This window comes from Rhinolophus ferrumequinum, chromosome 3, assembly GCF_004115265.2.
Source record: "Rhinolophus ferrumequinum isolate MPI-CBG mRhiFer1 chromosome 3, mRhiFer1_v1.p, whole genome shotgun sequence".
NCBI classification, from domain to species: domain Eukaryota; kingdom Metazoa; phylum Chordata; class Mammalia; order Chiroptera; family Rhinolophidae; genus Rhinolophus; species Rhinolophus ferrumequinum.
The window spans coordinates 21507932-21521188 of NC_046286.1; the positions used below are offsets into that span (position 1 = coordinate 21507932).

Genomic DNA, 13257 nt, shown 5'->3' on the forward strand with positions numbered 1-13257 from the left:
ATTTTTCAGGATGACATCCCCTGAACATAAGCCCTAATGCATCTTTTGGAACAAAAATTAATATAAGACCCGGTCTTATTTCCGGGGAAACACGGTATCTTTGGAGTAACTTTTTTCCTGATAAACTTCACATATAGCCCAGGGAAATAATGGCACATACTTTTATTGAGAAACTGCCTGATGCCAGACACTGGGTTAAGTTCTTTGCACAGTCACCATATTTAATTTTTGTAGCAACATTAAGAGGTTGGTATCATGTCTTAATGGGAAAGGGAACTGAAACTCGGAGAATTAATTTGCTCAAAGTGACCGAACTAGAAAGTGGCAGAATCTGCAAATGAATCCAATTCTTCCTCCTTCTTAAGTTTGTTTATTTCTCCTTTAATAGTGTTTGAATAAGAGAATTGAACAATCAATATTATATATTCATCTGTAGTGTGATTCTGTTGGATAAATATGCATTTTATTTCTCTGTTGCCTACCAAAAGTCTTATAAATAATAATGTATCAAATGTCCTATGTCACATTCATTTGATATATTTCCATTCTGTCTCACAACCCTTCCTCTCCTCCCTTTTTCCTTCTTTGCTGTTTTCCTTTCTTTCCTCTCCCTCCTGCCCTCTTTCCTTTACAAGAATTTATTTAGTCCTTACTATGTTCTAAGTGCCTGAATAAAGTGATGAATAAAGCACCCTCTGGTGCTTATACCCTAATAGGAGGGATCAGCTACAAATAAATAGATATGGGTACACTTAAAATAGCGTGTGAAATAATGGAATGTCAGAGGTGATAAGAGCTATGAAAGAAGAAAACAGCTAATGGATGGATGTAAGGTTTGCTAGTTTAGATGAGGTCTTTGGGGAAGACCGCGATGAAGTGAGAAGGGAGACACATGACTGTCTGGGAAGAGAGCACTCCATTTAGGGAAGAAACATGTTTGCTGTGACTGACGAACAGAAAGGTGACCAATGGGACTCAATGCCTGATGTCTGACCAGCAAGTGGATGAGGGCTAGCTTTTGTGTGGGCATAATTTTACCCAAGAAAAGCTCCTGTCTTTAAAATATATCTCCATATATATGTAAACATATCTCTGTAAAGAGATGGAGTGCATAGTATTCACCATACAGTGCTGGTGCTATTTCCCCACTCTCTCTGTTATGCCTGTGAGGAAATTATTTGTTCAGATGCACTAAAGTGCAGTGGTTAGGAATTGGGCTGGGGGACTTGAGTGACATCTATTAGTTGTATAACTGTGTCTTACTTCCTCAAGTCTAAAATGGGTGTATTAGTTTGCTATGGCTGTGGTAAGCAATACCATAGACTGGCTGATTTAAACCACAAACATATATTTCCTCACAATTCTGGAGGCTAGAAGTCCAAGGTCAAGGTGTTGTCAGGGTTGGTTTCTCCAGAAGGCGTCTCTCCTTGGCTTGTAGATGGCCATCTTCCCCCTATGTCTTCACATGGTCTTACCTTCATGTGTATCTTCGTCCTAATCTCTTTTTATAAGGACACCAGTCGTATTGGATTGGGCCCACCCTAATGACCTCATTTTACCTTAATTACCTCTTTAAAGACCCTATCTCCAAATATAGTCTTATTCTGAGATATTGGGGGTTAGGATTTCAACATATGAATTTTTGAGGGGATGTAATTCGGCCCATACCAATGGAGAAAATAATAGTATGTACCTTCTCTAGTGTTTCTGAGACTTGAGGTAACATACAGAAAGGCTATTGAAGTGTGCTATGTAAGAGTGTTATTATCCTACTTATATCCAGTCACACCTACATTGTGTTTGTAGAGGGAAGAAACGTAGAGATTGTAACTTTTAATTTTATTATTATTATTTATTATTGAAAGAAAGTCTGCGTGTACTCAGAATAATCTTCACCCATTATAGGTATTCAGTACGTGTTTGTTGAATTAAAACTCTCACCCCTCCCACTACCACTGCCCCCTCGCTCCTGTTATCACTGTTGTCTTCTCCTTCCCCGCCCAGCTCTGCATCCCACCATTCCTCTACTGCTAACTGGATTCTGAATTTCACCTTCAGGCCTGCAACTAGCCATAACTGAGTTTCCTTTGGCAGCCATAGTGTGCTTTTATGTTTTTCTAGAGAGATTTTGGATTTCCATTCTCGTAAAATTTTGACTATTGCCTTGCTTTTCACACATACCAATCTTGCATACTGATAAACCTGTAAGACTTCGATTTTCAAACTTGTTAGGGCAACAATAAGCGTGTATGATTCTCTTTCTGGAATTAAGAGTAGAGCCAGAGAGGGAAGCCCCCATGAGTCTAATATAGTGTCTCTGAATTCATTATCCTGAAGTAGGAATAGCTAGGTTTATTCCCTACTAAATGTTCACTTCTGAAACCCTCAGCCCTTTCTCACGGTACAGAATAAGCTCTAGAGCAATCCTGTCTGGCAACAGAGAACCAGCTGTAACCACTCTAAAGGACAGAGCTTCACAACACATTTCCTAAAATGTTTTCTCAAGAAGTAAAGGAAAAACTGATAGGAAATTTGAGTTAAGATCAGAAACAGGTGTTAAAAGGACATTTTAAACAGGTTGAGGGATTAGGCCACCACAGTCTTAGCTGACTCCAAAAGCCATTTTTATTTTTTGATTCATGCACATATCTGGTTTGCTGTAAAAAAAAAAAAAAAAAAAAAAGAACAGTTAAATCCCATCAAATTACACAATTCATTTTCTTTAAAGCATGTGACAATTTCTAAAGAATTCTGAAAACATTTGTTCATTGGCAAAATGAATTTCATCTCCTGTCATAACTTTGTTCCCAGTCGAAAAGCCAGGATAATGAAGAACAAAATCAGTTTTTGTGAAGAGAAACACAATTTTATTTCAGGGTGTTTCTAAACATCATTTGCCAACTTTTTATGGAACAAAATTGGAAGCACCCTTTGAATATATGTGTTGTGTGTCTTAATCACTTTAATTAGTTTTCCTTTGCTCTTTCCCTTTATGTATTTTGTAAAATTTTGAACTATACCGTAAATGCAAAACTGCCTGGACTACAAGGACAAAAATTGCAATTTTGAAGAACAAGACTGGCTGACTCATACTTGCTATCTGACTATCACATTTGTCCTTTTTGAACTGATTTATCAGTTTTATAGTCTCAAGTGTATTTTATTCTGCTCCAAAGGCTATTAATGAATTCTTTGATAGTGGTTGTTTGTCATACACATCTTACATGGTTCAGGGAAACTGACCTGTTGGAATATTCTCCTGTTGAAGAGTTTGCTTTTATGTCTAGTGACATTTATCATTATCTAAGGCCAGCTGCCTGACTTCTCTTCTGTGCCCTGTTTATGGGGTTTGAACATCTATAAATGGAAACACTAGCTAACCAGAAATTATCGCCAGGGCTTTCTGATAGTGTCCTAGGGCTCTCACAACTTGGAATGTCCTGCAATATCTAACATGTAAGCACGTCAAATCGTTTTCTAGACGAATCTGAATCTCTCTCTCTCTCTCTCTTTCTCTCTCTCTCTCTCGTTCTCTTTCAACATGGAATTTGAAAAGCATGGAAAAGGAAGCTTATTAAGTAAGAATTTAGAGGAGAAACGGACGGTAAGACTTGTGAGATTTAGCATAAACAGATTTATAACATAATTGTCAAAGTAAAAAAGCAGCTGTCACAGATTGGAAAAGTTGTGTTAGCCAGCCTATATTTCCATGTTTTTCTGGTCAACAGCCTTGGAATTAACGAATTCCATAAGCTTTGCTAAAAACAATGTTATAAAGGTATTAAAACATTTTCATTTCTAGTATGTGGGCAAATTTGATTTAGTTAAATAATACGGTTTAACTCCATTTTCACAACCAGAATTGATTTATTTTGAGCCCTTATTGTGATTGCCTCAATGCTGGAAAATTATTTTATTTGTTGATATAAAGCCTTAGCAAGTGTCCCAAGTCTAATTTCTCTCAGAGACACCAGAAATATATGTCAAAAAATATGTAAGTATTATAGAATATTTAATGTTTTATGGAATAAGTTAATAAACTTCTAATGTAAGGATAAAGTATACTCTCTAAAAAATTATGTTTTTGCTATAAAAGTTATAAAAGTAACTTTACCTTGATGCTAAGAAATTAAATGTCAGTGAACTAGTGTGGTCAGCTATATTTGCTCAAACATAAAATATACTATGACCTTGAGTAAGAGGTGGTGTCCATGGTTCACCTGATGGGTAAAGGAGGCTAATTATGTTTGTAAATTTACTGTGGTTATAGAGTTAATGTTAGACCAGGGCATGGCTAATTAATAGCAGTGCAAGTAGCAAAAAGTAAAACCATTTCCACTGTAAGATTGTGGTTTCTTAAACTCATGAGAATGCCTTGTTCTGGACATCTGCAGTTGAGATTTATGCACTATTAATGATAATAATACTTGAATTATGAAAAAAAAGAAGCACATTGGGTTGAAAACTCCTACAGTGTATGAAAATTTTAAGGACTTGAAGAAATATGTTGGATAAAATACAACCTTTTTTTAAAGGATTCAGGTCATAATTTTAAATGTCAACTGTGAACTTCTGTTCTACATGAGTGTCTAAACATGCAATGCCACAGAGTATTTTTGCTTTTTGACTATTTTTAAAATCCATGCATTATTGTAGAACTAACCAGGGATTTTGAGTCAGAAAGGTCTGAATGAGAATTCTCACTTCACAGCTTCTGGAAATAGGACTATGGAATTTTTTTCTGAGTCTCAGTTAACACATGTGTAAGATGGGGAACAGTAATACCTAATTTGAAGGCTGTTGCGAGATTTAAAAACTATAACGTATGTGAAATCCCTAGGCTGAGCCTGTTATTTTCAAACTGCTTTTGGCCTGATTTACTCTGAAAGTACCCAAAGTTTTAATACCCAAAGTTTATGCGTATAGAAAGGGAAAGCTGACATGTATTTCAAAGGAAAAGGAAAACTCAGATATGCTAACCATAAAGACTTGCTTAGTGGTAATGAAAGCTTTATGGAACCAAATAGAGTAAATAAATACATGAATGGAGTTGCTATGTATTAGTGTGAAATTTGACCTAGATCTTCCTGACAATCTTTTACAGGAAGTTTTGCAAGTAAACATAACGGACATGGGGCAAATGAAAAAAAGTAAAAATGATCTCTTATTGTTTGAAGTGATTCGGTGTATAAATATTTCACTTTCTGGAAGTCCACATATTTTGCATGCCTGACTCTACCTTGAACAGAGCTATAAATCCAGAAGTGAGAATCTCTCCTTAGAGAAAGTAGCTGTCACAAAATTCATGAACATTACTCCGGAGGAGAGGCCTAGGGCCAGCCTGTGACTAACTTCCAGGAGATTGCAGATCAGAAGGCGTGAGAACATCTAATCTGCTCTGAGAAGAGATGGTTCTCAGGGAGGGAGAGAGGGAACACATTTAAGTTTGGTATTTGGGGCAATTTCCTGTACAGGCAAATAGAACTGTATATGTAACTCAAATAACTTTCAAATATGGGAATTTTGATGACACTGTTCTCAAGAAAAGGTTGACTTATATTCAGTATCTCTATTTAGGAGAGCTGGATAATATAGATCTTTGAAAGTTTCCAAATAGACATCTTTTAGTTAAACACTTTGGCTGATTATGTGGATAACCATCCTAAAACTTCAACTCATGGAGCATTGTATTCCTTGCTAATAACAATGTAGTATAGTGTGATTGGCTACGTTGTTGAATGTAGTTTAAAGTGTATTTTTGTGGAGTTCAATAAGTTCTGAAAATTATTAAATTTATTATAAATAGTAAAGTTTGTAAAATATGGTTTTTAAAAAGAGAAAATATTGTGCCTTTAAATATTTAAATATGCATATAATATTGTTGAGTTCCAATATGCATCCTGTTTAAAATTAAACATGTACTTCTCATAAAGATCTTAATCATGAATAATGTTATAGAATATATCACACAATTAAGAAATATGTATGGTGGGCTTTATTTGAAAAAAATGTTCTAAGGTAACATTTACAGCAAATAAATAAGAAAAGCAATAACTGGCAGATTTTTAAAATTTGTCAGTTCTTTCTATCCAAAGATATAGACAAAAATAAAGTAGGATTCTTTATTACAGATCCAATGTGAATCTTATCTTACATGGGTGAGTGAATTGCGACCCTTAGCAACTGACTTCTTTGCCCTGAATTTGTTGCTTTATGTGGTTTAAAGTAGATATCTGGGTGCTTACCAATTGAAGGTGCCTCTTTTATATCCGTTCATCAATAGAGATTTAGAAATAAAACGTGTAATACTGAAATCCTCCAAAATATTCTCAGTTTACCAATGCTAATCTAAATTCCTCATAAATTGGTTGATATTATCCCAATTTTTCAAACATAAAAAAGAAACCAATTAGGGAATTAGAAGGACATTCTACCCCTTGAAACATCAGCATATTAAACCGTGTTGAATATTTTTTTTTTAGCCATGCCTGATTCTGCAAAATCAGATTAGGCTAAAAGTAATTTTTGTGGGGGGTAGAGGAAGGGAGGGACTGTTTTGTAACAATACAGTTCAGTTTTGTTGGTTCCACAATAACTCGTGTTGGTGCTGAATGGATCTTTTGTATTTCCTTGTCAGGCTTGAATAACTGATGTATCATGTGTTTCCCAAAATATGTTCCTTGGAACTCTGATTTTCCAAACTGCTGCACGAAAAGAGGTTCTGGTCTATTCTCAAGAACATTCATGAAACACTATGTAGGAAATTCACTATTCGGTGTATTTCCCCTTGGAGACTCATACTGTATTTTTAACATACTGAAGGCTATGAGACACTTTGGAGGTTAATCTAGTGTTTCTTAAACTCCTTACCAATATAAGGCATTTTAATGTGTATATGCAATGATAGTGAATATTTTAAGTAGTGTTCTCTGGAACACACTTTAAAATGATGTGTCAACATATTAATTGTCTGCTTTTATTTGTGAGTTGCATTTTAAGAATATTGACAAAGAACAACACATTCAAGCTGGATGGTATTTATATCTATAACATGAAGTTATTTCTGGAATAATTTAAAAAAAAGCACATTTTTATTTAGTATGTTTTAATAAATAAGTAAAATCAAGGCAAGAAATTCTGACTATTCTCCAAACCTCTTTTTTCAGATTATTAAATTCATCAACAAAGAATTTTACTTACATTTATCTTCAACTGAAATTTCCTAATGAAAAGGAACAATTCATATATTAATATGGTAAAAATAATCATGCATCTCAGAGCATTCTGACATAATAATGGTTTCTTTCTCTAAGAGATGATAAGAACAAACTGCTCTCATGCATAAATCTTATCATTTCTATCATATTAACATAATATGTCTCAAGAGACAATTCTATCTTCCCAAGTAATAAATGTTCAATAAATTTCACAAAATAATAATAACTAGGGTATTCATCCAACTCATTTTATATTAAGGCTTGGTAGATGCAAATCAACATAGCAGCCAATTTCTGAATGTCATAAATATTACTTTTTTGAGTAAAAGTAATTATCTGAGTTTGACAAAGGAATTATGTCATCTGACAGTTTTTTTTTAACAGGGTGTATTTGTACCTCATGTTAGGAGCTGAAAACATATTTTAAATAAAAAATACTTTTTATGTTTAAAATATTTTTAACTTATTTTTGAATTTGAGAGTGAAAGATTTATCCAATGATATGGAAATCTACACACACACACACACACAAATCTTCATTTCAGAAAAAAAGAATCATGCCACTTCTTTTTCATGACTGCAATGAAAAAGGAAAGCAATTGAAGAAACAACTGTGGGTAAAATGTAAAACTACAGAAAATTATGCATTTTAAAATTCTGTGGTAATTCATCATAAAGTAACTCATAGCTTCATGAATACAAATCAAATTAATAATTTACTAAGAAGACATCTGTTAACAAACAAAAAACATGATACTAGCACTTTGGTTATAATTCCTGATGTTATTATCTGATGACAAGGTTGAGTTTATTGGGGAGCAACTTCATAGATGCAACCTCGTGTCTACTAGGTAGAAATGTCCTCAGAAAAAACCAAAATGATTCTTTCAAATCAATGCACATTTCTGAATGTGTGTTGAACAAGGCAGAGTACTAAGGGCTGCAGTAAAAGACACATGATAAAGTCTTGGCTATCAAGGAGATTATTATGTCTTGACTATTTTTTTAGTAGATTATGAAATAATAATGGTAAGTTTTGGTGACTTGGAAATATTCTAAATGTACAAAACATCACCATCCCAAATTCTTTTTTCTCACATAGATTTGCATAGATTCACATAGATAGCATGTCTATAATCATTCATCAGAATGTCTTAGCAATGAGGACAATTGTAAAGCATTTTATGCAGTAACAGTATTTTTTTCCATCATAATATTTACTATTAGAGGAGGTCATCAAGAGGACATAACTGCTGGTTGACCCAGGAACTGGACCCTGAGCAATCAGAGGCTCCCCCATGAATTCTGCCCTTGGAATGTACATTCTGCCCACTGTTCCCACAGTGGGAACTGTTTCCAAGGACACAGCTTTGAGAGAGTAATGTGTTGTTGAGACCATCTGGATGGCACAGGTGACTGAAACCAGTCAAGGCCTCTATATACATTTTGGGGTTCTGGAGGCCGGGTGCGCAGATCTACTTGGCTTGCTGTCGCCCAAGACAAGCCTCATATGTAAGTTCCCTAGCTAATTATTAAACCTACTTGGGGTGGTCTGCCTCTTCAGCCTCTCCTTGCCCTCCGTGTAAGGGGGCTAGTTTCAAATTTTACCTGAGAAGCTCCCAGTATTTTAAACCAACACCTACATATCTATTCATTTTTCTAATTGTATCTATACTGGAATCATTGGTTACAGGTACTCAGTAGCTGAAAAATAGTTATACTGCTGATGTTTTTAATGTGTTACCTAGAGATTATTTTCAGTATGGCTTGAATGTTGTTTCTAATCTATATATAATTTCTGACAAGACCACATCATATAATAAAGTAAGTGGTACATTTAGAGTTGTAAACCTCTGGAGGCAAGGTACTAGATCTATCTTTATATCATGATTGATTGCCCTGATCCTTAATGACCAAAAGGAAGGAAAGATGAAAACAAACAAATGGTGACATTTCATTTTCTTTGGTATTTGATTATTTATTTCGGATACGCCTTCCATTTCTCTGCTACTTGTAAGAGTGGACCAATTAATCTTGCTATGTTCTGGATTTTACTGATAAGGTTGCCTTGGATGTCCATTTTGTCTCAGTGATCATTTTCATGGTAGAAGATGTGAGTTCGTGTGTCCCTAAACTTTAGCTCCCCTCTGCTGCTGACTCACGTCATGGAAAGTGGCAGGCACGTGGGCATCTGTAAGAATGCTGCTAGTCTCTCTAACATGTTTGTCATGCCTACTGTGCATTCTACACCTCCGGCTGGCACATCTCCCAGGATGGCCCTTTCATTATCAGTATATTTTGAATTCATTGGTCCCTTTTCTCCAGAGAGGGCCAGAGCTCTGTAATAAGTTGACATTTAAAATACTCTGTGGAAATCATTGTTTTCAAAAACCAGATGGGCAGTAATAAACAAAATTTTATGGTTAGTGCCTCAATAAGTGTCCCTCAACTGGAAGACAAGTGGAAGAAATTCAGAACTAGGATTCTCTGAAGTTCTGAACTCAGTGTTGCTTCTTAAGTTTTAGTAAGATTAATTAATTTATTCCTATTTCTAATGGAAATAAGAACTCTCTGAGAACTCAATAAATCTGGATGGGGGATTGATAAGTCTGCACCAGGTATTAGAGAGTTCACTGAGTAAGGTAATGTTCTCCAAAGCACTGAGACATCTCTTAGGCATTATGAGTAATAAGAAGATTCTAGTGTTACCTCAGCTGAAGATGTATAGTTGCAAAGAATAATCATGAATTCTGATCATTTGGCAGGTCAAAGTGAAAAACTAAATAATTGGTGTAAAATTTATTTTGCATAAGAAATAATCCCACCCTAACTTCTTTCTGGCCTCCTCTCCATAGAGCCAGTAAGACATTTTTAAAAATACCTGATGAAGAGCCTGTAGCATGAAATAAAAATATAAAAAAAGGAGGGAGGAGATGAGATGCCGCGATGATGGTGGACCACGGGGGTCGATGGGAAAGTACTAAGCAATGGGAATTGAAGTCTAAATGGGCACAACTGCGGAATGATGAGTTCTACATAATGCAGACTAGTGCACTGCAGAATCATGAGACTGGAAAAATGACGTGTTAGAGCAGGGGAGCACGTGCACGTGTTCTGAGTATCATCCTAACGTATCTACGAAAACTGAAACAAAGAACCTGTGCCTTTGAGGTGGGGGGGGTGTGTGTGTGTGTGTGTGTGTGTGTGTGTGTGTGTGTGTGTGTATGGTGATGAGAACTTCTTCCAAAGAAGAGGCCTTCTATGTCTTCCTGAGTGTCCATCTAGTGTGATAAAAAGAATGTGAATTTAAGAGACTAGTATTGGTGTTAAAGTTGTGTTTATGTGGCCTTTGACAAATCACTGAACCTCTGGTTTCCTTATCTACAAAATGAAAGGTTGGGTTGGATTTGTAAAAATTTCTATGCTGTTTAGAATTTTATAACTCTGTAGTAAGTGTTCTTTGGATGTGGACTTATTCAATTTTTCCCATACCAAGCAATGCCTGTTCATACAAACATTAGAAACCTTGAAGCACTTTATATTTTTATGTCATCACTGACCAAATGTAAAATAAAAGTTCTTGTTATTAGATTAAACTTTCTTTGTAGTATAGAAAGTTCACAGTTCAGTAGTCATGCATTGAATTGCATGTATTTTCTATATTTTCGCTGAGAAGCAACAAAGATTTGAGAATTGGCTCATGGTGAAAATTGTGGGATAGATGAAGAAAGTAGCATGTAAGTGCCCTAATATTAATATCAAACTATTATCAAAAAAACATTCTATTGTCTCATAATGTTACATAAAATAAAGTGGATGGTATGTTTTCATTAGGAAGAACATTTTAGAAAATATAAGACGTGCTTTAAATGTTATTTCTAAATTTTTTTTTAAGTTCTTACTCATTCCTTTCATAGTTCTTAACCACTGTCTATGATGTGCCTGACACAGATACCTTAGTCCCTTTGCAACTCTAATTTTAGTCCCTTTGCATCGCTGAAGGCTGGGGAAAATGTGGACTGCACAGAAATGGCAAAATCCTAGCTACCATTCCTACTTCTCTTTTTAAGAAAAATGAGGGCTGTGTTTATTAGAACTCGGGGAAGGGAGGTGAAAGTAAAGTGAAACTGATAAGGATCCAGATTTCTACTTTATGGCTCAAATGAAGTTCTTGAAGCCATCCAGTCCTTTGAAACCCACTGCTGATTAAAGCAGTGTCTGCTGATAATGTAAGTCTGAGATGTACTGTTTCAGTGGATCTTTTGATACAGCTCTGTGTGGTGGTGAATAACAGAAGGGAGATGGATTGCAGGCTTTACTGAGCGGTGTTTTCACAGTGACATTTATAACACACTGACGTGCAGCGAAATATTTTCATTGTGGGGATTACAATTACTTACATATCTAGTTGTTCCTTTCCCAAGTACAGCTCCCCTCAGGGAATGACAAATAGACTGTTGTTTTAGTGACGTAATTACATTAGAGAGTTGTGGGCTTTATTTTGCTACACGATCTTCATAAATATAAGGAGATGGTTTTTTTTAAATGGTGAGAGGATGTCTGTGGTTTAATTGCTGATCTTTCTCTTTTATTTATGACCTATAAAATTCTCTAGGGGCCTGTCATCAATTTTCTTCTCAGTTAATGTGTGTTTCCTTGCATGTGTGGCTTCTGGGGAAGACGTCACCCCCAGCTTGTTCTCCAAAATAGGCCTCATGTCCTTGTCAGAATATAATGATTCAGAGACCACCCCATGCTTTTAAATACTAACTCGATGACGTTCCTCTCAGGAGCAGGTGATAGCCCATACGATTGCTTTCCTCAACCTGTTATAATGTCTCTGGGATATCATGTCCTAGTGGGAGACTGAAGAAAGAAAATGTCAGCATGAATTAGTAAGCTTATCACAGAGCTCTTTCAGAATGTGTAAAGAAAATACAGGAAATAAATTTTTTTCATTTCTATTTTGTTTCCCCACTTGAGTTCAGCTTTCAGTCTGGGAATTGCCGCACGTTTTGATGTTCCATCTGCTTCTGCTCATCCAGCCATCCAGCCATCCAGCCATCCAACCCTCCCTCCCTCCCTCCCTCCCTCCCTGCCTCCATCCCTCCATCCATCCCTCCATCCATTCTGGGAGTCCTCTGCTTGCAGCTTGTTGACCTCCTGGGTGCTGCTCCTCCGTTGCATAGCGTGTGGAAGCAGAGGAGGGAGTTGATCTTAGAGATTTACTTAGAAATTTACAATGTATTTTTTTTTTTCATGCTGATTCCCTTCCCCTGCATATCTCTTATTATTGTGGGCATATTCTTTTAAATTCCTTTTTTTCATTTTAATGGGTTTGAGAGAGGGTATGAGAGAAACTCATGTGTTCTATCAGTCACGTTGAACCAGAAGCCCCCCAATTTCTTTTTAAAGCTCTTCCTTAATGTTTTGTGGTTTCAGTAGGTGGTGAGTATTGTGCAATGTCCTTATTCTTCATTGAGAGATAAATGGTGTTATGTAGAACTGCTGCATAGGCTATGCCAAAAAATATTCTGAGCCTATAACAACAACAAAAACACGCCATTTCTAAGAGTTTGGAAATTGAAAATTAAGGAAGTTATAGTTTTGACGCTTCTTTGTGCCATAGTGATTTTGGTTGTTAAATGCAAGGTCTCTGGGCTGAGGGTTCAAATCCAGGCTCTTGTGTGCTCAACCTGTACGAGCTAAAGTTTCCTCATCTGTAAAATGGTATATGACTCGCCTTCCAGAGCTGTTATGTGGACTGAAAATGAGGAAATATTTGAAAAGTGCCCATGCATAGTAAGCACGCAATAATCAGTAGTCATTAGAGTAACGAGAATCACAGTGGCACATAGTTAACTTCTTGTGTCTGGTGAAATCCTGGACTTGTCATTAGTATTTGTTCTCTTCAGACAGACCACACATGATTTCAAACTGACTGTTAGACCAGAGGCAATGCTTACTTTCCCACTAGGAAGTGGGTCATCATCAAAACTTTGTTAACTTTTAATTTTATGTCTGTCTTGTGAAGACTGAC

General features: G+C 36.0%; 1 protein-coding gene across 5 annotated transcripts in view; it reads left to right on the plus strand.

Moving 5' to 3' along the window:
* The first annotated feature begins 3425 nt into the window (after positions 1–3425).
* MLIP (muscular LMNA interacting protein) overlaps positions 3426–13257 on the plus strand; it is a 228300-nt gene continuing 218468 nt past the window's right edge. For 4 of the 5 annotated variants that reach the window (XM_033103387.1, XM_033103388.1, XM_033103386.1 and 1 more), the window contains exon 1: positions 3496–3604. In XM_033103387.1, the coding sequence (XP_032959278.1) occupies positions 3542–3604 (63 nt within the window). In that variant the 5' untranslated portion in view covers positions 3496–3541. Of the gene's footprint in view, positions 3605–13257 lie in introns of all 5 variants that reach the window. The other variant, XM_033103389.1, reaches the window with a different exon arrangement.